Raw genomic sequence first — 26,051 nt, 5'->3', positions numbered from 1 at the left:
ACAACCCAATGGACTACAAAATGTCATTAGGTTTTTAGTCCCGTCAGTCTTTGTAATCTATTCAGCAGAATACAAAAGTCGTTGGGTCAAACACCATAAGTTTTATAAATAGAATACCCATTGTTCTCTGCAAGCCATTTACAGTTACAACTGTCCACAATTAATTTTCCTGACAGCAATTTACGATCACGCATAATGAAGAAATATTAAAAAAAATATCTTTGACACCAGCGATAGGGAACTCCTAACGTCACTGTCCATATATGGATGGTAACGTTTGGAGCAGTGCTGTAGTCCTTGGGCACAGCATCAGCTGATGCTCTGCCCGGGTACTCAGCATTGCTGCTGACGACACTGTCCATATATGGGCAGTGACAGTGACATCGGGAGCAGTGCTGGAGTCTCCCCCGAGCATCAGCTGATGCTCTGCTCGGGGGCTCCAATGATAGGAAACTCCTGATGTCACTGTCCATATATGGACAGTGACGTCAGGAGCAGTGCTGGAGTCCTAGGGAGAGCGCTTGCTGATGCTATGCTTGGGGACTCCAGCGATAGGCAATGTGCAAGCCCCTTGCGCTCATGTGCTTGATAACATGCCGACACAAACAGCACAGGAAGCAAGCCCTTAGCCATACTGAAACGTATTTATTTTTTCTAAGCTTTTTTTATTTTTTTTATTGTCAGTTTCTTATTCTATTTTCAACAAAGAAAATAAAAAAAATCAGCAAAGTTGTTTTTAAAAATATAGGTCATTTTCTGATGACACATTCCCTTTAACCCCTTAATGACCGGGCCTGAAAAGACCTTAATGACCAGCTCAATTTTTCTGTTTTTGCCTCTCTGCCTTTCAGCAGCCATAACTTTTTTATTTTTTAATTGACGTGGCTGTATGAGGCCTTGTTTTATGCGAGAGAAATAGTATTTTTTTTCCCCACAGTTTGAGGGTAAAAAAAAAAAATTTTATGCCGTGAATATAGGAAAGCGATTCTCTGCATAGTTTTTCTTGTTTCTTTTTTATCCCGTTCATGTTTCACGCTCAATAACCCATTCGATTAATTCTTCAGGTTATTACGGTAGTGTAGATACCTAATATGTGTATGTTTTTTGTTTTTGTTTGTAGGGGCAATAAATAGTATTTTATGCAAAATAATGACTCTTTTTGGGACTTTTTTTTATTTATTTATTTATTTATTTTTGTTACTTTTTTTTAAATCCCATCAAAGGATAACATTTTTTGTAACTTTTTTTTTTACTTGTAATATATTAGCATACTCCTGTATGCTAATACATCACACTGTGTCACTATGACACAGGCTGCTGATCGGGCAGCACATGGTGTGCCCGAACAGCAGGAAAACGGAACAGACAGTCCTGGGGTTCTTTGTAGGTCCCCAGGGCTGACTGCAGAGGGATTCCCCAGTGTTTGATCGCATCACCGGAATCCCGGTGATGCAATCAAAGAGGGGAATTCCCTTTGATCATGCCGCTGTAATGATGGGGGTAAAGAAACAGACAAGTGAGCACTAATCTACCCGACACTCAGTCCCTGCCTAATTGCAACGACCCGCCCTAGGCGACGGGGTACAACTGGGCGACGGTCCCTACGCTCAATAAGTGCACGACAGACAAGGGTACACAGAAGCAAGGGAAAAGGGGCAGTTGCCCACGGCAACACCGTGAGCAACAAGAGTGGTGAACGAGCCGAGTCAAACCAGGAGTGTACGAGGTACCAAACGCAGAGCAGGAGAGTAGTGAACAAGCCGAGTCAAACCAGGAGTGTACGAGGTACCAAACGCAGAGCAGGAGAGTAGTCAGTAAGCCAGGGTCAATATGAAGCAGGGTCAAATAGTACAAGAAGCTGCAGCAGGGCCAGGAAACCAAACGAGAAGTATCACAAGCAAGGAGGAACAGGAAAGGCAGGTATAAATAGACAGAGTGGCGGGAGCTAGCTCCATCTGGCCAGGCTGTGTTAGGCTCTCCCACTCCTAAGCCTGCCATCCTGAGTGGTGGAAGATGGAGTCAGTCTCACAGACATAGAAGCAGGTGCAGACTGATTACCTATGGGCGTAGATACAGAAGCTGTGCCTGGCAGATCCTTAATAGCCGCGGTCGCAGACCGCGGTAATCAAAGGGTTAAACAGCTGGGGTCGGAATGTTTTCTGACCCCAGCTGTGTACAGGAGGTTTCTCTAGGATCAGGAGCTGTAAGTTACAGCTCCTGCTTAGAGGATGAGCGCTCACAGGAGCGCTCATCAGCTTCTCCTACAGCGACGCCAAAAGACGTCCCTGTAGAATAAACACTTGCACTGCCTGACGTCAAAAGACAGTGGGCGGTCAGGAAGGAGTTGAGTAAAACAATGACTTTGTATCCTCTGCTTGCTTCAGAATTATAAAGTATTTTGACTTAAAATGAGGTTAACTGATATACTATAGCTTTGATAACCTAGGCTAACACAGATTACGGTACTATAAGTATATTGCATGTTGAGGTCCAAGGGTCTTCCACATTGGATAAACTGTAACTGACAAGTCATATACTAGGACAAAGTACAAAAATATTAAAAAAAGTTATATAAAAGGAAAAGCTTAACCAGTATTGTAGTCCTTGTAAGATGATGACAAGTAGGAGACCTACAATGGACCTAGTTTCTTTCCCTCTTGTTCTGCTTCTCCTTCAGTCTGTTATTGGACAGGTGAGTCCATTATTATTATTTCTCTGTTTGGGCCTGTTCACATCTGCATTGGAGGCTCCTCGTCACAGTTTCTGTCCAAAATACCACAAACAATAGCACAGAACGTTGGATTATTGCACTATTAAAGTCAATGAATTCCATTGGGTGTCGATGGTGTCCAACAGAACCAGTGCTTCCGGTATTTTCGTTGTTCTGCTCCTCTGATAGAGAAGAGTAATGGAAACACTGACGCAGAAGTGAACAGGCCCTTACTTGTCTCATCTGGAAAAAGTTTTGATAATAAGAAAACAGGTTTGTTCATAAAAGCTTCATTGATCCTATTTATGGTTAAGCCCATTCAGGTATCATCATCTGTACTTAAAAATACAGTAGCTTCTACTATTCTATTATTCACACTAAGGGCGAGGCCACACATATCAGTTGATGTGTGTCCACAATGTGGTAAAAAAAAAACCACGTGTGGTTTTACCACAAAAGACCTTTGTTTTACAATGCAATTTTTGTCTGCATGGACTCCCGGTGGTATGTCTGACCAGGGATCGACCGGGGAGCGGAATCCCCAGCCAGAGCATCGACCACGCTGGAGAAGCATTATAGGAGGGCATTATGCTGTATGGGTGCATCTATGGGGCATTATACTGTATGGGGGCTGCTATTTGGCATTATACTGTGTGGGGGGCACTATGGGTTAGTATACTGTGTGGGGGCAGTTATAGTGGCATTATACAGACGGGGGGGGCGGTTCTGAGCGGGCATTATACTGTGTGGAGGCACTATGGGAGCATGATACTGTGTGGGCTGAACCGGTTGTGTATGGGCAGGGATTTGGTGGGGGTTAGATGCGTGGCTCGCAATGGTTGTCCCTCTTTGCGATACTTGAAATTTAAGAGGTATGGTACTTCATTCAATCATAATAGGTATTAGAAAGATGTGTTATACCAGAATCCCCTATCTTATAGAAAGCACCTTCTCTCCAAAAGACCATTTTTATGAGAAGACCTACCCTCATATAGAACAGATTTTAAATTCTCTTATATCTCATGTATATTAACACACTCCTTTGTGAGCACTAGCCCTCGAGAAGACCATTTTTCACTGCAAATGTGAGTGGTCGTCTAAGGCTTAGTTCACATCTGCGTTGTGACATCCGTTTTAACAGATCCGTTGAAATTTAAAAAAACAGACAGACTGACTGATGCCATACTGAATGCAACGGAAGGTAAAATATGTTTGTTCTTGACGGATCAGTTTACCGGATCCGTAAAAAAAAAAACTTACTGTTTTCTTTCAGTTTGTCATCAGTTATACTCCATTTTGAATGGATCCGTTTTTATCTTTGTATCTTTCTTGCTTTCATTTTTAGGCTATGTTCACATCTGCTTCAGGGCTCCGTTCCGACGTTCCGTCTGAGCTTTCCGTCGGAACGGAGCCCTGACTGACACAAACTGAAACCAGAGGTTTCTGTTTCCATCACCATTGATTTCAATGGTGACGGATCCGGTGCCAATGGTTTCAGCTTGTCTCCGTTGTGCAAGGGTTCCGTCGTTGGGACGGGATGAATACCGTAGTATTCGACTACGTTATTCATCCCATCACAACGACATTTCACCCCCGAATATATCAAATTTCACTCACGAATATATAAGTGCAGACTAATTCATAAAACATTCCAACAATGTTACCAGCTGTTACACTATATGCAAACATAGGGTGCAATGACATGATCAAGAATTTACATGTTCTCTACCTGGCCTTTACATTCCAGCTATTTGCTTTCATCCTCATAGTAAAATAATTTTGGATGGGCAGGAGATTCCAGAAAACGTATGCATATTTTATATTGTCAGTAGTAACTAAATCATGTGAGACTCCTCCACACATTATCTTACACAGATGACAATCATAAATAATATTTTATATTTAATTTAAGATTTTCTGAATTGCATTTTAGTAACTAAATGTCTTAATGTATTTTGTTTTTCAGCCTGCTCAGGGACACACAGGTAAGTGCCGTGTGCACACTGCTTCATTTATGTTATTGTTTGCAGACTTCAAGGAAAGTCTATTATGTAACACAGAAAGATAATAAAAAGGCAATAACATATATACCCAGCAAATAATCTTTATTCCTCTCCTTGCAGAAGTCGATTTGGATGGTGGAAAAGACAAAGACATATTTGACATCAACCAAGGTTTCTAATAATCACAAATACTTTGTATTGTAAAACGTACAGTGGTTCTTTTCTACCTTATTTTAATAATTTCTTTAGTAATGCACTTATGCTCATTTCTTGTTCTTTAAGAATTAGACCTGAATCTTTTTGAAGGGGACATCAAACTTCAGGTGAGTTCAAATGTAAAATTTGTCAATTTGCAATTGTAGATGTTTAATGTTGTAGGAAGATTGTTCCATGTATCTTAGAAAGTTCGATGCAAAAATCAGTACTATTGGTGTTACTGAAAGGTAACCTGTCAATATGTTAGGAGACTCTAAACAACCAGGATATTGTCATGCAGCTGGGGTTTAGTGTTCCAAACTGGCACCAGGAAGAACGGCTGTTTAGGCAATAGTTAGTAAGAAACAAACGTACAAGTTACTGAGAGGGTCTGGCGGAATCGGACACATTCACATTGTGCACATGTAGCTGAGGACAGTACACCGCGCTTCACTGCACATCTGCAGCGTACAGTTCTCAGCTTCATGCGCCCGATGCTCCCGGACTGATCTCAGTAACTTGTAAGTTATTTTACTAACTATTGCCTAAACAGATAGTTTAGACGTCAGTAAGTTTGGAACATTAAACCCCAGCTCCATAACGACATGCTGCTGGTTTAGTGGCTCCAAACCTATTAACAGATTACCTTTAACTACTTGCCTACCGCAGAACGACTAAGTTGCAGCGGTAGGCAGTTAACTATGAGCCACCGTTTTCAAACGGTGGCTGCATTAACCCCATGCCCTTGCATGCATTCTGGGCATTTAAGGGGTTTTCCAGCCACTAAAATTTGATGGCCTATCCTCAGGATAGCCTATCAATAGCTGATGGTTCGGGGTGTGACTCCCGGGACCTCCGCCTATCAGCTGTTTTGACGGGAACCGAGCGCTCGTATGAGCACTTCTTCCCTTTCATTTCTTCTTGCTCACTGTGAATGTTCAAAACACATTTAGCGGCGATCCACAGGTATTGCAGCCTTTTCTCCCATTCACTACACTTTATTTGTTCTTCGACATAGCTGTACGAGAGACGTTGTTTTCATTCGTACCATTTTTGGGTACATGGGACTTATTGATTAACTTTTATTATTTCTTTTTTGGGGGGAATGGAAGAAAATAGCAATTCCGCCTTTGTTTTTTGCAGGGTTTTTTTTACGGAATTCATTTTGCGGTTTAAATAATATGTTAACTTTATTTTTTTGGTCGTTCCGTTCTTGGCAATAACTTATATGTGCATTTTTTGATCGTAAAGGGGGATTCCCTGCTCAGGACCCCCCCCCCCTCTATATCTGTATCCAGTCATTAAAGGGGTTGTGCCATCAATAGAAATTGCAATATATAAACTCAAAATAAAGTATTGTTATTAAAAAAAAAAAAAAGTTTCCTCAGAGTAATGTCAATTATCTGCTTGTAATAGCACCCCCTGGTGTTCAAATGTATAAGTCTCTGCACTTCATTCTAGTAAAGCTCTGTTAGACATACAGCTTCTGCTCTTATCAGTGAAACAAACCGAGAGAAGGTAAGGTTAAGTTCACATATGCGTCAGGGCTCCGTTCCGACGTAGCTTTCCATTGGAATGGAGCCCTGACACAAACAGAAACTATAGGTTTCCGTTTCCATCCCCATTGATTTCAATGGTGACGGATCCGGTGCCAATGGTTTCTGTTTGTCTCAGTTGTGTACGGGTTCCGTCGTTTAGACTGAATCAATACCATAGTAGATTACGGTATTGATTCCGTCAAAACGATGGAACCCTTGCACAACGAAGACAAACGAAAACCATTGGCACCGGATCCGTCACCATTGAAATCAATGGTGATAGAAATGGAAACTTATGGTTTCCTTTTTTGTCAGTCAGGGCTCCGTTCCGACGGAAAGCTCAGACGGAACGGAGCTCTGACGCAGATGTGAACGAAGCCTAAGTGGTCTACAGACTTCAAGCCGTGAGGAAAAATATTCATTACATAAGCAGTTCACTACTTGCGCTGAACAAAGTTATTATCTCTGTCCCTGGTAAGGAGAAGAGCAGTACAAACTAATGAGAAGGTTATCTAATGGCTTTAACCCTTACTGCTTGAATCCTGTGTACTCTGAGATGTAGAAGTAAGGCATATGTCAAGCCAAAAAGATATGCCTGTTCCTTTAAATGTATTGTACTGTGCATGCACATCTGACATTCTGACATTCTCTAGAATGACGTGCAGAGACCTATACATTTGAACACCAGGGGTGTAATTACAAGCAGATAATTACCATATTCCTGCAAGGAATTTTTTTTTCAATAACAATACTTTACAAAGTTACTCTAAAATGTATATTGAGTTTATATATTGCCATTTCTATTGATGACACAACGCCTTCATGGTCAAAAATACCCTGGTCATGAACTAGAACCCTAATCACCAGATGAAAAGCAGAGGTAACGTAAAGTATTGTAAAACATTTAATAAAGATGCAGCAAATCTGGTGCTGGTAGATCCTGAAAAGATTAAAGACTTTAACCAATTAGCAGTGGGGGACTCCAAATAAGTTGTTTTTTTGCAGTATGTGTCAGGCCTCCTTTAATAATTTGATGAATGTAATCATCATAGCACATGAACTGTCTAACCGTTGTTACTAAATAACTTGGTCACAGATAGTATGCTTAAAACAATATACTAAGAATGTTAATTACACAATAAATGAGTTTATAGTCCACCTGTAGTCCTTTTTTAGCGATGTTATATTCTACATCTTGTAACAGATTTCTAGCATTGAAATAAGACATCGCAACTTCAGAAATTTGTTGTCAACTACAACTAAACCCATTTGAGTAATTCAACATTGATTTCTAGAGTTGGGCGCAGGATATAATACAGAGTTGTACTACAATCCAACACATACCACTATACATATAAGTACAGATGTAGCTGTCTTTACCTTGACTTTTAACGCATTAAATACACAGTGGCTAGATCCTTTATCTTGACTTTTTCAATGACTTTTCAATGTCTTTTGTTGTGTGATATCACGCTGCAGCAAGTTATCACAGTCAAGTTAAAGATGGCTACATCCGTATAACAAATGTAACTGTAGAATATGGAATTAATAACACCAACCTCATGATGTACCTAATGTTAGCAACCTGATTGGCCATATAGCAACCAATCAAATCCAAAACATTATTCTACCACATGTAAGTAAAGAGTTCTGATTGGCAGCACAGAATAAGATATTTACACACTTTTTGGCACTGTTGAAACACAATAAAATAGAATAAGTAATCATAGAACTTCTGGTATCTTTCTTTTAAAGTTGTTAAAACAATGTTTAAATCAGATTTCTGTTTATTTTTTGTGTGCAGCCAAATGAAAAGAACTCAGTTATTGGGGACCAGTATCGGTGGCCTATACCAGTTCCATACTACTTAGAGGATAGTTTGGGTAGGTTTACAAACACTTCAGCTGTGTCCCAGATCGTGAAAAATAGTAAAGTAACTATATATTGTATATAGAACACAGATATTATAATATTAATTATTAATATTTTTGAAATGGGGTTCCGAGTGTGTTGGTGCCCATGATGGGTATAGCATAAAAACCTTACCTTCCCCCTCCATCTCTAATCCAATTCACTTTGCAAGCTTTCTTCATCTACTATATCACATATTTTTACATTTTGTGGGTTTAGGGGTTAGTTATAATATTCCTGTAAAATCCCTAGGGGTCTAGATAGGCTTAGTGGTTAATACCTAGTATCTCTGGTGGTCTAGGCTGATTAATAGGGTAATATTGTTGGTCTAACATGGGCATGGGTTCATATCTAATCTCTATGGAGGACTAGGTTGGTTAAGTGATTAACACTTAATATTATATAATAATATAGTTTATTATTACATGGTTTAGGATAGTGAAGGGGTTAATGCTGGTGTCTCGGTCATGAAAGTGTACAATTTAATTTTATTTCATATATTGCTGTCAGCATATCCACCCAGAGAGATCAACGGGGGGTTTAGCAACCGATACCACGTCAATAAGCTGGGTGGGTGGCTGGGTGAATTTGATTTGAGAAGGGGATGTCCAGATGGAATAATTGTCTCACTGTCATTATGAAATACATTCAACACTGTCTACTCTACTGTTTTCAGAAATTTCCTTGTGAAATCCAGGAGAATCAATATTGGGTATGGAGGAATATGTACGGTCAGATACCGTTACCATTTATATGTTTAAAATCTAAGAATTATCTTTCAGACATAAACGCTAAAGCACTTGTGTTGGAAGCCTTTGAACGTTACCGATTGAAATCATGTATTGACTTTAAACCATGGGAGGGAGAACCTAATTATATCTCCGTGTACAAGGAAGATGGGTATGGAAATATTTTATACTAGCCACTCATGAACAAACAATGGTGTTGGTTATAATTTTATGTTACAAACAATCTAGTTATACGCAGACCTCTGCAGAAAATAATTTAAAGAATCCATAATGAAAAAGCCTACATATTATTTAAAGAAAATAAAAATCCCAGACACTTCTTAGGTAGCTTTACATGTATATTAGATGTAGTGCAGAAACATTGAGTCTATCTTTAATATTCTTTGTCTTTTTACTCTGCTCGTCTCTGTAATTGAACATTTTCCCTCTACATGCTTGTTGAGTGGGCAGACTCTTCCTAGTATAATGTATGAGCTGTGCTGTGTGCTCCGAGCCAGTCACATTTACTCCTGCTGCTCCACCTCCCCTCTACCACTAATGCTGTTTCACTTAGTGAGAAACTGCAGCTGCATCCCCTTCTACCCCCTCCTCCCTATCTTCTATTTACTGTATTGTTCTATTCCTTAGGGACTAAGGAGGTTTGCGAACATTTAGGGTATGTGCACACACACTAATTACGTCCGTAATTGACGGACGTATTTCGGCCGCAAGTACCGGACCGACCACAGTGCAGGGAGCCGGGCTCCTAGCATCATACTTATGTACGATGCTAGGAGTCCCTGCCCCGCTGCAGGACAACTGTCCCGTACTGAAAACATGATTACAGTACGGGACAGTTGTCTGGCAGCGAGGCAGGGACTCCTAGCATCGTACATAAGTATGATGCTAGGAGCCCGGCTCCCTGCACTGTGGTCGGTCCGGTACTTGCGGCCGAAATACGTCCGTCAATTACGGACGTAATTAGTGTGTGTGCCCATACCCTTACAGATAGCCTGCAGATATGGAAAGGGCAACTACAGACTGCATGCCCATGAAGAATATGCCATACTACAGAGGTTAATGTACAGTATTCATGTACTTCTGAATAGTGTGCAAAACAAATGATAAAGATAGGTACAATTTAATGCCATTTGGTGCATATGTTCACCCTTTAAAAAAACATTAAATAATAGTAGCTTTTCAAAAAATCCAAGCCATTCAAAGTTTTGAAGGAGCACTGATGTAATCTGTCACTGTGCTTTGAAATTCCATACTTTCCCATTGCCTGGTGGCATGGGTACGACAAGTTACAGTGAGATATTGTTCACAGGAGTTGGAAATCACCTAACTTGTATCCCAGATTTACAGATAGAGGGAGACGGTTATGAAGAATTATTTCAAGGATTTAGGCTATCGTTTCACAGAGGTTTTTCCTCCTTTGTAAACCAGTTGAGCAATGTATCCATAGCCAAGGTGTATTAACATACTATTATATGTTTAATACAAATGATGACTTTCAAATCCATTACCAGACACTTTCACCAGTTGCTGGATTTCTGCACCAAGGCAACTTAACATGTACACACTAGGATAACAGTCCCTTTGAGTAAAAAAAAGCAGCCTGAAATAAATATATGTAATAAGTTGACAGATCACGAGATTGGAGAAACCATGACGGAGACTTGCATGAACTTCATTAAAAGTGTCATTATACTTTCTATTTTTTTGTTACAGAAATGAACACCCCAGTTCACACTGTTTTACCAAAATCATTTCTATGTATGCACAGGTTTATTAAAGGAGTACTCCAGCCAAAAACATTTATCATCTATCCACTGAATAACTGAAAAATGTTAAAATGATGGTGGATTAAGCATATGCGCTGCCCCTCTTTCTAAACTACATGGGAATGATAGTAACTGCCTAGCAATCTTCCCTCTAAGTCTTGGCAGCTCCACCAGTACAATAGACAGTTATAAACACCAGTTATAGGCATCAATGAAAGAATCCCACTCTTACACCACTGTCCCTATAGATAGCGTCACACAGACCCCTGTAGATAGTGCCACACAGACCTCCATGTGGAGAGCGCTAAACACACCCCCTGTAGATAGCACCACACCCCCCTTTAAATAGCGGCACACAGACCCCCTGTAGATAGCACAACACACAGCCCCCTGTAGATAGCACAAGACACAGCCCCCTGTAGATAGCACAACACACAGCCCCCTGTAGATAGTGCTACACACACACCCATAGATAGTGCCACACACAGTCTCCTGTAGATAGCATCACACACAGCCCCCTGTAGATAGCATCACACACAGCCCCCTGTAGATAGCATCACACACTGCTCCCTGTATATAGTGCCCCACACACACCCCCTGTAGATAGCTTCACACAGAGCCCCCTGTAGATAGCATCACACACTGCTCCCTGTATATAGTGCCCCACACACACCCCCTGTAGATAGCATCACACACAGCCCCCTTTAGATATCATCACACACTGATCCCGATAGATAACATCATACACATGCCCCTGTAGATAGCATCACACACTGCTCCCTGTAGATAGCGCCATACACAGCCCCCTGTAGATAGCGCCACACACAGCCCCCTGTAGATAGCGCCACACACAGCCCCCTGTAGATAGCGCCACACACTGCAACCCTGTAGATAGCGCCACACGCATCCCCCTGTAGATAGCATCACACACATCCCCCTGTAGATAGCGCCACACACAGCCCCCTGTAGATAGCAACACACACAGCCCCCTGTAGATAGCATCACACACAGCCCCCTGTAGATAGCATCACACACAGCCCCCTGTAGATAGCGCCACACACAACCCCCTTGTAGATGGCACCACGCAGCCCCCTGTAGATAGCGCCACACACAGCTCCTGTAGATAGCGTCACACACAGCCCCCTGTAGATAGCATCACACACAGCCCCCTGTAGATAGCGTCACACCCAGCCCCCTGTAGATAGGGTCACACCCAGCCCCCTGTAGATAGCGTCACACACAGCCCCCTGTAGATAGCGCCACACACAGCCCCCTTGTAGATAGCACCACGCAGCCCCCTGTAGATAGCACCGCACACACAGCCCCTGTAGATACCGCCACACCTCCTGTAGATAGCATTACACGCACCCCCTGTCGATACTTCCACAGCCCCCCTTGTATATAGTGCCACACAGCCCCCTGTAGATAGCGCCACACAGCCCTCTCCCTCTTGTATATACTGCCACACAAAGCCCCCCTTGTATATAGTGCCACACAGCCCCCCTTGTATATAGTGCCACACAGCCCCCCGTTGTATATAGTGCCACACAGCCCCCCTGTACATAGTGCCACACAGTGCCCCCTTGTATATAGTGCCACACAGCCCCCCCTTGTATATAGTGCCACACAGCCCCCCCTTGTATATAGTGCAACACAGCCCCCCTTGTATATACTGCCACACAGCCCCCCGTGTATATAGTGCTACGCAGCCCCCTTGTATACAGTGCCACATAGCTCACCTTGTATATAGTGCCACACTGCTTCCCCCTTGTATATACTGCCACACAGCCCCCCTTGTATATAATATAGTGCCACACAGCTCCCCCTTGTACATACTGCCACACAGCTCCCCCTTGTATATATAGCCACACAGTCCCCCTTGTATATACTGCCACACAGCCCCCCTTGTATATACTGCCACACAGCCCCCCTTGTATATAGTGCCACACAGCCCCACCTTTTTTATAATGCTTCACAGCTTCCCCTTATATATGCTGCCACACAGCTCCCCCTGTATATACTGCCACACAGCCCCCCTTGTATATACTGCCACACAGCCGCCCCTTGTATATACTGCCACACAGCTCCCCTGGTCTATATAACTCCCACACAGCCCTCCTTGTATATACTGCCACACAGCCCTCCTCTATTGTATATAGTGCCACACAGCCTTCCTTGTATATATTGCCACACAGCCGCCCCTTGTACATACTGCCACACAACCCCCCCTTGTATATACAGCCACGCAGCTCCCCCTTGTATATACTGCCATACAGCCCCCTTATATATACTGCCACGCAACCCCCCTTGTATATACTGCCACACAGCCCCCCTTGTATATACTGCCACACAGCCCCCCTTGTATATACTGCCACACAGCCCCCCTTGTATATACAGCCACGCAGCTCCCCCTTGTATATACTGCCATACAGCCCCCTTATATATACTGCCACGCAACCCCCCTTGTATATACTGCCACACAGCCCCCCCTTGTATATACTGCCACACAGCCCTCCTCTATTGTATATAGTGCCACACAGCCCCCCTTGTATATACTGCCACACAGCCGCCCCTTGTAAACACTGCCACACAGCCCCCCCCCCCCAAAAAAAATAATACTGTACTTACCTTGCCCCGTTCTTGCAACAGATGGATCATGCTGCACTGCCTTGCAGGGTTGGTCACATGCGCAGACCAACGTGATGCAGTGGCGCCCTATAGTATTCATTTGTATCTGCGTCCTAATAATGTAAAAAACAAATACTTTTTTTTTTCAATAAATAGATTTTTTCAATAAATATATATTCTATCTTTCTATTTGCTACACGACGACTATGGCCGCGACACGGTTCACAAAGATCATTATGTCTCGGAGCCTACATTGCAAGTAATGACAGTCAATGTGGTTGTGTCGCTGTAATTTTACTTGCGATGTATGCGACGGGACATAGCGATACGACCGGTGTCGTTGCCAAAATCGCCATGTAGCACTAGCCTAAAACGATACAGTACTATGAATCAATATATATGAGATAGATATTAGATAAATAGAGATAATGATAATCTTTATTTGGATGACCCAAAAAATTCACGTTTAGATAGATCATGATATCTATCTCATATCATCTACTAGTATATTGATGTATTGTACAGTTTTAGGCTATGACCATTACAAGAAATCCAAATTGTCGTGTCATGGTAACTTGCAAGTCACAACGCGACCACATTGACTTTCATTACCTGCGGCTTGCAGGTTATAGGACATAGCAATCTTTGGCCATGCGACCTATGTCGCGGCCAAAGTGACCATCTAGCCCTAGCCTTAGGGTGATTTTACATGTGGCAGATTGGCTACAGATTTTACCAGTGGATTTGCGCAGGTAAAGTTCACAGCGGATTACCGTACAAGGCAAGTAAATGACATTATACAAATCTCATCCACATACTGCAGACATTTTACGCCGCAGATTTTCAAATCTTTGATATGTCGCTAAATGAATAGCTTGGGAGGGTCTACTTTCCATAAGAGAGTCATTTTGGGGGTGTTGACGGTGTTATGGCACTTCATTTATTTATTTATTTATTTATTTTTTACACAATATGGAACCCTACTCTCTTTTGAGAAAAACAAACCAAATACATGTAGGTTGGAAGAGTAATAAAACAACAATTTGCTTTTAAATTGGAACATGGCTCAAACTTGAAAATGTGCCTGGCCAAGAAAGGAGTAAAGCATCTGGTCAGGAAGTGGTTAAATATAGTGTATCAATCGAAAAACTTTTGTTTTTACCCTCTAGATGTTGGTCATATGTCGGAAATTTACGAAGAGGAAAGCAGCAACTTTCTCTTGGAACTAACTGTGACAGAATAGCCACAATTCAGCATGAGTTTCTCCATGCTCTGGGATTCTGGCATGAACAGTCACGTAATGACCGGGATGATTACGTCGTTATCATGTGGGACAGGATTCGGAATGGTAAGTCTTATTCAGCGTATCATCAATGGTTCCTCATTATAAACAGTTCTTAATATAGTAGATACTGCAGGTAATAGAGCAATTCCCCACAGCTGCCCTCCAAATGCAACTAGCTACATGCCCTGTATAGTATATATCCCCCCTATCTTTCCTATGTCACACTCACATACATCCAGCAAAGAGAGTTGTGTAAGCGGGGCCCTCGCACTAGACCGGTTCTTAAAGGGAGTGTACAGGATCATTAGAAAACTGCTTTGAAAACAATCAATATAAATGAAATACAGGAAGGGTTTGTCTCCAATATGGCCGCCCTCAGGGAAGGTGTTTTAAAAAATAATAATAAGTACAACATGAAAAAAAAAAGGAACAAGCACATTAATTCTCTTCTACAGACATACATGTAATTAATGAAACTAAAATTAAATACATGAGACATTTCCTTTAACCCGTCCCTATGTCCACAGATCTGTTATGGAGGGAAATAGTCACCACTGAATTTTTAACATAACAGGAGCACAGGGACAGATAAATCAGTCATTTAGGGCAAGGACCCTGCATACCGAGCCCCCCATCTGTGCTTATTAGACCAAGGTAAGATTTGCTTAAAGAGTTTTACTCCAGTCAGGGCAACAATGATCTCCACCCATCACAAGAAGGGGCACAGATCCCTTTGCAATTTTCTCTGCACAGCACCGATGGCATCCAGGTTCTGTGCAGAGAATTGCTTCTCATCCCCATTCAAGTAAATGGGGCTGAGTGGCAGCCATTGTTCCCTCTAAGCTGCGCGGAAGTGCGGCCGCTCAGCTCAGTATCTATCCTCAGAGTCTCCCTCAGCTTCCCCTTTTTTGATTGGGATGATTGCTACTGAATCAGTGGTTATTCACACGAACGAGTTTATTGGCCATGTGACGGCCATTTATTTTTTTTACGGCCGTCACACAGCTGCATTAAAATCAATTTTCTTATATGGGGCTATTTACACGGCCGTTGCTTTAACGGACCATGCGAACAGGCCATGAAAAAATAGGACATGTCCTATTTTTGCCTGTTTTCACGAATCCTTCCATAGACGTAAGTCTATGTTCGATCCGTGAAATCAGATCCCGCACAGATGCAAATCGGCTGTGAAAAACTAATCATTTGACTTCCCAAGACCTACAGGGATCCTTACATTAACCTTTTAACTGCCTTAGACTACCAGGGATCCTTACATTACCTCCTTCACTACTCTAACTCACCAGGGGTACTAGAATTACCCCCCCCCCTCATTGCCCTAAACCACCAGGTATGCTGACATTAACCCCTTCATGATCCTGGACCACGAGGGACACTGACATTAGCCCCTTCACTGCCCTAGACCACCAGGGACAGTAACAATAACCCTATCACTGCCTTAGACCACCAGGAACATGGACATTAACCCCTTCACTGCCCTAAACCAGCATTCAAACTGTCATTAACCCTTCACTGCTCTAGATCACTAGGTATGCTCACACTAACCACTCTACTTCCACAGGCTACCAGGGATGCTGATACTAACCCCTTCACAGCCCTAAACTACCAGGGACATAGATAATAACCTTCACTGTGCTAGACCTGCATGCTGTTTAATACTATTTGCCTTGGTGCTATGTGGCCCAGTATATCTGGATGCTTATTAGGGATCTGTACGTTAATATTTATTTGATGCGGTTCTGTATTGCTAGTGAGGGAAAATTGTTTGTAGGATTTGAGTGACCATGGTGCTGTGCAGGTAAAAGTTCAAAAGGGAAACACAATTATCTACATAGTTCCATGGACCCTACAGTCTACCAATCAGCGGTTAGACCACATCGACTAGCAAGTAATGGCATATTCTAGCTCTATACTGCCAATTGCCCTGACAGCAGTTGCCCTTTAAGGCATCGTGTTATTGAACTTAGCTTCGTTTTATTCCGAATTTGCGTTTTTTTAAATTCATCATAAACGATAAAACTTTTATGACACATTTAACAAATGCCCTTTCGTTTTATTTTCACAGGAACACAAGGCAATTTCAATAAATATGATGACAATCGGTCCAGTGCCTTAAATGTCCCATATGACTACACATCAGTTATGCACTACAGTAAGACTGCCTTCCAGATTAGCACTGAACCGACCATTGTAACTCGCATAGAAGCTTTCAGTGATGTGATTGGACAAAGGATGGATTTCAGTGACTATGACCTGGAAAAGCTTAATCGGTTGTACAACTGCTGTAAGTTTCTAGCCATGCATGACTTGGCAAGTATGGATCCAAAACTATTGTATATTTTGGATGTAAGGTAACAATTTGCAAATACCAATGCAAAATATTGCCATGTAAAAATGGCCTAAGAGAGAGAGATCTTGGCTTATACTGTTCCCTAAGGGTTATTGACAGAAGATACCTCTAAAAAAAAAAATAACATGTAAAGTCACTGAAAGTGAAGCAGAGCAGAGTTTTTCACTTTGTCACTAGAAATGAATGATAAAAATTGCAGGCACAAAGCTATATCATTGGTGTGTTGCGCTCAATGAGGGAGGAAGACTGAGACGACACTTTTTGTCGTCGGTTTGTCAACCTGACGAATCCCCAAAAACAAATCTCTGCTTACTACTCGCTACTCAGGAAACAGGTTGATTATCAGACACTCAAATGTTCTTGAAAATCGCACATAAAGGCTATGTCTCGCCCTTACGAAACTTCCATATGGGAAATGTCCCGACCCCGGCTTACTCCAGGTGCGGGGCAGATATGGCTGACATGTACCACTGCTTATAGACCTGTCCAGTGTCCCAGTCGTTCCGGAATAGGATACTACTTTACACACACACACACACACACACACACACACACACACACACACACACACACACACACACACACACCAACAGATTCCCCTAACCCCCCAGTTGGGCTCTTTTTGGTCATGTGCCTGACATCACACCGCCCATCCCCCGGCTCTACGAGAGGCGCATTTTCTGCATTTCCGCTGCTGCGCGAAAAACTATCCTGCAGACCTAGTTGGGCCCAGATGTCACGTCCCTCTGTTTATTTTAAGAAAAGTTGAGCTTTCTATTACGCATGGATTGGGTGAACGCCTCCCTCCAAAAAGAATCGAGTACACGTGGTTTCTTTGAGACCTGGCAACACATAATCCACATCCTTCCCACACACATTAAGACCAGAATACGAGATTGTTTTTGTTCCACCATCTGGTTCCTGGAACGGATTTTAGTGATGATCCTCTATAGCGGCCTGGTATAATCATACACACTGTGTGATTAGTTTTCTTTTTTCTTATCGGTCTGTCCCTTTGAACCATTGGAGTGTTTATGGTCTGTGCGTCCTCATATCCCTATTCCATCCCCATTTTTTATTTTTTTATTATTTATTTCTATATTTATTTATTTTTTCGCCTTGCTACCACTAAACGCCAGACTTTAATACACAACTGCAGTTGCAGCATAGTAGTCTGGAATTCTGTACATTGAGAGTAAGCGGACAGCACCCCCTTTTGTATTTCTGCAAGCTCCCTATTCGGACTCACCTTGGATGACGTGCTCCCTGGAGCCCCCTCATCAGAATCACCCCTAAATGACCTAGAGACTTTTCTCTCTCTTTCTGAACTCTTTAATCCTCCCCACGCCTTTTTTTTTTCACTCCCCCCCCCCCCCCACCTCCCCTCCTGTTCTGTTCCTGTTTGCCATGGAATTCCATGGCTGGTTGTAAAAAGTTAGAAAATATTGAAAATGCTGATAAAAAAAAGAAATGAATGATAAAAATAATCAGAATATAAACTTGCCAACACTGCTTGTCAGTCTGCAGAGAATACAGGTGTTAATTTTCTCCTGATCCTTTCTTGTCTGGTAGATATATGTGGGATGGGGCCCAACTAAGAGCTAGGCTTAAAAGGGTTATGTGGGGACCGAAAAGTATTAGCAATGTGCTCACTGCAGAATGTGAGTACACTCGCTAATATACATTTCGGTCCCCCGTCACGCTGATTATGGGATTTTAATATATTTTTACAGTGCTGGCGGGAGACCTGAAGTCTAGTTGCGCATTTTTCCTTAATGATAATGTGACTCTTCGTCATGTGACTGGCCCCGCTATACTTTATGTAATCGATGTACCAATAGTACATCGATTGCATAGAGTACAGCAGGGCCGGTCAAACGACGAAGAGTCGTGTCGTCATGATAGAAGACTGTGCAACTAGACTTCCGGTCCCCCGCCAGTGCTATAAAAATCAATTAAAATCTCATAATCAGCGCGATGGGGGACCGGAATGTATTACTGCTAATACTTCTCAGTCCCCACATAACCCCTTTAAAGGGGTTTTCCGGAGAGAGAAAATGGATATCCTATCCTCAGGATAGACCATCAATATCTGATCAGTGGGGGTCTGACTCTCGGCACCCACGCTGATCAGCTGTTTTAAAGGGTCGTGGCGCTAGTACAATGGTCGCTTCCCCTTTATCGCTCATGCTGCTCAATACTGTCAAACGCTGATACACTTGTAGCGCCGGTTCACATTATTACAGCCATCTCCAATTCAAGTGAAAACTCCTTTAACATTTTTTGTCTCTTATTGCAGACTGAGCAGTGGGAGGAGGCTCCTACTGCAGACAGTGTTCTTACCACCAAACAAAGGATTGCGAGCAGGAGGGGAAAATGGCTGACACATATAGAAGAAATCTTTTTGTATTTCTGAATTATGATATGCAACATGAAACAAACTAGGAACAATGAAAAGGAGGAGTTTAGGTTTGTTCACCTGGTTCAGATTTGCTATGGAATCTCCGCAGCAAATCCAAACCAGATATTACACTAAATTCTGACCGAAAGTCTGCATCCTTGCTTCTCCGTCTGTGTTGAGCCAGCCTCCTGGGGTGACGTTGCATCCCATGTGACTACTGCAGCCGGTGATTGGTTCCAGACATCACATGTGATGAAACGTCATCTCAGGAGGTGAGCAGCACTGACCAATGAGCAGTGAGGCATCGCTATGGGAATGCTAGGGGAGTTGAGTATGATATTTTTTTTCTTGAAATAGGGCTATTTTTTTACCTACTTGCGATTTTTGCTGCAACAAGCACACAACCATTCTGCAGCATAAATTCACTTGCTGCCGATTAAAAATTTGCACCGCAGGTCAAACTGAGATCTACTTTGCTGCTACTGTAATTTGCTGTGGATTTTCCGGCTGCAAATCCGGACGAAAAATGTAGCTACATGTGAACATAGCCTAAGAGAGGAATTTATGGAATAGTTTTTTTATTTTATTGTTGTGTTTGGTGATTCTTTAAATTATAATTATTATATTTTAAAATACATCTGTGTACTTCTACAGTAAAGCAACAATTAATTAGTGTGTGAGATAACCACATGCTTACATTTTATGGTTGACACAGCACTAACTTTATTTTACCTTTCTTCTTTAGCTATATTTATAAGTTTCTTGGACACATGTGACTTTGAGTATAACAACATCTGTGGAATGATACAAGGTACAGGAGATAATGATGATTGGCAGCATGTACTTCATGTTCTGCCTGATGGTCCGAGCACTGATCACACTAACATGGGGGATTGCAAAGGTAATCTACTTCTTATCTCCTAATCTGATTTATTGCTGCAATATTTTACTTTATGGTTAACTTCATGAGATGAACTCAAAACTCTTGAAGCTCAAATTACACAAAATACATAAACTTTTATTATCACATTTCTGATAATAAAAGTGAAAAACTGACAGGCAAGTTAAAGTGTATGTTCACAAATGCCAGAAGTCTAGCAAGCAAAATGGGGGAGCTGGAGGCCTTGATACTGGAAGAAAATATAGATATAGTTGGTGTTGCTGAAACATGGCTGGACTCTTCACATGACTGGGCTGTAAATCTACAGGGTTTTACACTTTTTCGTAAAGACAGGACAAATAGGAAAGGTGGTGGTGTATGTCTGTATGTGAGAAGTGATATGAAGGCGAGTGTGAAAGAGACAATAGTGGGTCAAGACTGTGAGGAGGTTGAAACCTTGTGGGTGGAACTAGAAAGGGAGGTAAACACTGAAAAAATTACTTTTGGTGTAATCTATAGACCCCCCAATATAACTGAGGAGATGGAAGGTCAGATATATAAACAGATGGAGCGGGCTGCACAGGCGGGTACTGTAGTGATAATGGGAGATTTTAATTTCCGGGATATTAATTGGTGTCATGGTTCGGCTTCAACTGCAAAGGGGAGACATTTCCTCAACCTATTGCAGGAAAATTTTATGGGCCAGTTTGTGGAAGACCCGACTAGAGGTGAAGCTCTGTTGGATCTGGTCATTTCTAATAATGCAGATCTTGTTGGGAATGTCAATGTTCGTGAAAACCTCGGTAACAGTGATCATAATATAGTTACATTTTACCTATACTGTAAAAAACAAACGCAGGCTGGGAGGGCAAAAACATTTAATTTTAAGAAAGCCAATTTCCCCAGGATGAGGGCTGCAATTCAGGATATAGACTGGGAAGAACTAATGTCAAATAATGGAACAAATGATAAATGGGAGATTTTCAAATCTACTTTGAGTTATTATAGTGCAAAATTTATTCCTACAGGTAATAAGTATAAACGACTCAAATTAAACCCCACATGGCTTACACCTTCTGTGAAAGGGGCAATACATGACAAAAAAAGGGCATTTAAAAAATACAAATCTGAGGGTACATCTGTAGCCTTTGTAAAATATAAAGAGCTTAATAAAATCTGTAAAAATGTAATAAAATTAGCAAAAATACAAAATGAAAGGCAGGTGGCCAAGGATAGTAAAACAAATCCTAAAAAATTCTTCAAGCATATAAATGCAAAAAAGCCAAGGTCTGAACATGTAGGACCCCTAGATAATGGTAATGGGGAGTTGATCACAGGGGATCAAGAGAAGGCAGAGTTACTAAATGGGTTCTTCCGCTCTGTATATACAACAGAAGAAAGAGCAGCTGATGTAGCCGGTGCCAGTGCTGTTAATATATCAGTTGATATACTGAATTGGATGAATGTAGAGATGGTCCAAGCTAAATTAAATAAAATAAATGTGCACAAGGCTCCGGGACCAGATGGGTTACACCCTAGAATTCTTAAAGAGCTTAGTTCAGTTATTTCTGTCCCCCTTTTCATAATATTCAGAGAATCTCTAGTGACTGGTATAGTGCCAAGGGACTGGCGCAGGGCAAATGTGGTGCCTATTTTCAAAAAGGGCTCTAGGTCTTCCCCGGGTAATTATAGACCAGTAAGCTTAACATCCATCGTGGGGAAAATGTTTGAGGGGCTATTGAGGGACTATATACAGGATTATGTGACAATAAATAGCATTATAAGTGACAGCCAGCACGGTTTTACTAAGGACAGAAGTTGTCAAACTAACCTAATCTGTTTTTATGAAGAGGTGAGCAGAAGTCTAGACAGAGGGGCCGCTGTGGATTTAGTGTTTTTGGACTTTGCAAAGGCATTTGACACTGTCCCCCATAGACGCCTAATGGGTAAATTAAGGACTATAGGTTTAGAAAATATAGTTTGTAATTGGATTGAGAATTGGCTCAAGGACCGTATCCAGAGGGTTGTGGTCAATGATTCCTTCTCTGAATGGTCCCCGGTTATAAGTGGTGTACCCCAGGGTTCAGTGCTGGGACCACTATTATTCAACTTATTTATTAATGATATAGAGGAAGGGATTAATAGCACTATTTCTATTTTTGCAGATGACACCAAGCTATGTAATATAGTTCAGACTATGGAAGATGTTCATGAATTACAGGCAGATTTAAACAAACTAAGTGTTTGGGCGTCCACTTGGCAAATGAAGTTTAATGTAGATAAATGTAAAGTTATGCATCTTGGTACCAACAACCTGCATGCATCATATGTCCTAGGGGGCGCTACACTGGCGGATTCACTTGTTGAGAAGGATCTGGGTGTACTTGTAAATCATAAACTCAATAACAGCATGCAGTGTCAATCAGCTGCTTCAAAGGCCAGCAGGATATTGTCGTGTATTAAAAGAGGCATGGACTCGCGGGACAGGGATGTAATAATGCCACTTTACAAAGCATTAGTGAGGCCTCATCTAGAATATGCAGTCCAGTTCTGGGCTCCAGTTCATAGAAAGGATGCCCTGGAGTTGGAAAAAATACAAAGAAGAGCAACGAAGCTAATAAGGGGCATGGAGAATTTAAGTTATGAGGAAAGATTGAAAGAATTAAACCTATTTAGCCTTGAAAAAAGACGACTAAGGGGGGACATGATTAACTTGTATAAATATATTAATGGCACATACAAAAAATATGGTGAAATCCTGTTCCTTGTAAAACCCCCTCAAAAAACAAGGGGGCACTCCCTCCGTCTGGAGAAAAAAAGGTTCAAGCTGCAGAGGCGACAAGGCTTCTTTACAGTGAGAACTGTGAATTTATGGAATAGCCTACCGCAGGAGCTGGTCACAGCAGGGACAGTAGATGGCTTTAAAAAAGGGTTAGATAATTTCCTAGAACAAAAAAATATTAGCTCCTATGTGTAGAAATTTTTCCTTCCCTTTTCCCTTCCCTTGGTTGAACTTGATGGACATGTGTCTTTTTTCAGCCGTACTAACTATGTAACTATGATATGTCAGTGCTTCAAAGGTTGCTAACAGAGATTGTCATCAGCGCAATATACATCAAGCCTGCATTAGTACATTTGTAAGGCCCGGGTGGTGTAAGATCAATATGTGCAGTGCAGTTGCAGAAAGATGGAACAAAGACCAAAAATCAGTCACTTAGTCCAATGTTAAACTCACACACAACCACAGCAGACAGCAAAACAACACTTCTCAGGATACACGAGGGGTACAGTCTCTTTAAACACATTTCAAGTCAACTTGGTTCAGCAACGGTTCAGGCAATGATGGCTGGTTTCTAGGACACAGTATAGGGTAATCCTCCATGATACAGGAGTGCATCCTCTTTCAAAGCAGGATCTTGATAACCTCATGGGTTGCAGCCCATTGAAATTTGGGAGGCTCCTGCCACAGTCACCCGCCAATCACGCTGTCTATCATGAGGAGGCTCCTGCCAGTCACCAGACTGACAGAATTCTACACATGCACGTGAAGGCTCCTGCCTGTAACTTGCCTATACTCTAGACCCCCGCTGTATACACACCCCCAACGCTGATATGGCACGGCAAACAACCTTAAGGCTGGGTTCACACTACCTATTTTCAGGCGTAAACGAGGCGTATTATGCCTCGATTTACGCCTGAAAATACGGCTACAATACGTCTGCAAACATCTGCCCATTCATTTGAATGGGTTTGCCGACGTACTGTGCCGACGACCTGTCATTTACGCGTCGTCGTTTGACAGCTGTCAAACGACGACGCGTAAAATGACTGCCTCGGCAAAGAAGTGCAGGACACTTCTTTGAAACGTAATTTGAGCCATTTTTCATTGAATTCAATGAAGAACAGCTCAAATGATCGTCCGTCAAAGACGCCTCGCAAAATGCGAGGAGGAGCTTTTACGTCTGAAACGACGCAGCTGTTTTCTCCTGAAAACAGTCTGTCTTTTCAGACGTAAAAGCCAGTTCTCGTGTGCACATACCCTTACTATTATGGAGTCCAGGCCAATTGTCCCGGCAACAAATGCCTTAAAGCTACAGTAGTAAGCCATCACGGTCTGTGAGCCACAACTAATACATTATAAAGAACAAATGACCTGTAATATGTAACAGGAAAATGTCTTCCTCCGGAACTCTAACCCCAGGGAAAAAAGCACATTAGAGAACACAAAATGCATTTAGAGTCACAGCAATATTTACATAGGTATTTCATATGTACAGCAAAATAAATATATTTAGTGACCCTTTAAGAATGAGGGTCACTCCAACATTCTTACACAATTATCAAATTAGATCAGTCATCCATTAATTACATCAATCAGGAAGAAATTGTAAATCGATTTATAAATTGCTCTTACGGAAATATTTATCTATCTATATAAACATTCGTTTTCTGAGTACTAAGGTCAGGTTAGATCATGTCACTTAGGGTTCTTGGACCCACTGGGCCGTACCGCCTTAGCGGTATGGCAGCTGGCCAACAGGGCGCAGGTCAGAGTCTATAGTTCATATAGGGTACCTGTGGCAGCTCGGACAGTAGCGAGGAAGGCTTGGCTGGGACTAGGCAGCAGGTAAACGTTAGGCATGGAGTAGCAGGACAGGCATGGTATACAGCACAGCACGGCAACAGCTCAGCACAGCACTAGATCAGGATACAGGATACAGGATCAGGGAACACTGGGAGCAGGACACACTAGGGGACCATTTGCAAGACAAACTTAGTATACGACAACACCGCTCAGGTGTGAAGGAAGGGGCTGAGACATTCTTATAGCCCAGGGTGCTCTGGGAGCAATCAGCTCAATCTCCCACATACGTGCGCTCTGGCTTCTTAAGTCTGGACTGAGCTCGCGAGCGCACCCTGGTGGAATAGGACAGCCGTATGTGCAGAGATCTCTGGAGAGAAGGGCGTCGACTGGATGGAAGGAGTTTGTGGTCAGCGACCACGGACGTTACAGATCATTTATACTACGATATGGACAAATGCATCCATGAACAGAAAGCAAACTGGAGCCATTTGTACTTGCCTTTTTTCACAGGTAGCCACCAGTGAGTCCAATATACAGTAGGTAGTAAGCTCCTCAGCTCCCTCTAGTGGTGGCTGCAGGCAACCAGATTTGTCTATTAAATCTAGGTTTATGCAGGGAATATAAAGCTCTGTATCAAATAACAAAAGCTCTGATCACTTTAAAGATATGTTGAGAAATTAATCAACACAATATTTTTTACATGAGAATAGCTTTAACGGCTTAACCCGTTAGTGACCGCATATTCTGATACATAAGCCTTTTCACAGCGCTGCATCAGAATCTAATTGCAGCGCCATGCAGAGGGATAGCTTCCTGCTCTCAACTACCGGAGGTAGCTGAGGGCTTGGAGCACAGTCTGGGGACCGTTGTTTGCGGTCCCCAAACCGGCGATCGCCGGTATTCAACGAATACCGGCGATCGCCGTTACAATGTATGCAGCCTTGTAAATCATCCTTTTTATCTCCTCTGACCATGAATGTTTGGTGAGAGGAGATAAAAAACTAACCTGTTAGGCCCCCGCTGCCAGCAATT

General features: G+C 42.2%; 1 protein-coding gene across 1 annotated transcript in view; it reads left to right on the top strand.

Moving 5' to 3' along the window:
• The first annotated feature begins 2,614 nt into the window (after window positions 1–2,614).
• The window catches only part of LOC142652476 (meprin A subunit beta-like), a 60,095-nt gene continuing 36,658 nt past the window's right edge, over window positions 2,615–26,051 (top strand). Inside the window, exons 1-9 of the mRNA XM_075828113.1 lie at window positions 2,615–2,692; window positions 4,677–4,695; window positions 4,834–4,884; window positions 4,996–5,036; window positions 8,251–8,329; window positions 9,140–9,257; window positions 14,670–14,848; window positions 16,869–17,087; window positions 20,300–20,455. Of these exons, the coding sequence (XP_075684228.1) occupies window positions 2,615–2,692; window positions 4,677–4,695; window positions 4,834–4,884; window positions 4,996–5,036; window positions 8,251–8,329; window positions 9,140–9,257; window positions 14,670–14,848; window positions 16,869–17,087; window positions 20,300–20,455 (940 nt within the window). The remainder of the gene's footprint in view (window positions 2,693–4,676; window positions 4,696–4,833; window positions 4,885–4,995; window positions 5,037–8,250; window positions 8,330–9,139; window positions 9,258–14,669; window positions 14,849–16,868; window positions 17,088–20,299; window positions 20,456–26,051) is intronic.

The sequence above is a fragment of the Rhinoderma darwinii genome, chromosome 5 (assembly GCF_050947455.1).
Source record: "Rhinoderma darwinii isolate aRhiDar2 chromosome 5, aRhiDar2.hap1, whole genome shotgun sequence".
Lineage (NCBI taxonomy): Eukaryota > Metazoa > Chordata > Amphibia > Anura > Rhinodermatidae > Rhinoderma > Rhinoderma darwinii.
This window is presented reverse-complemented; position numbering and strand designations above follow the sequence as displayed.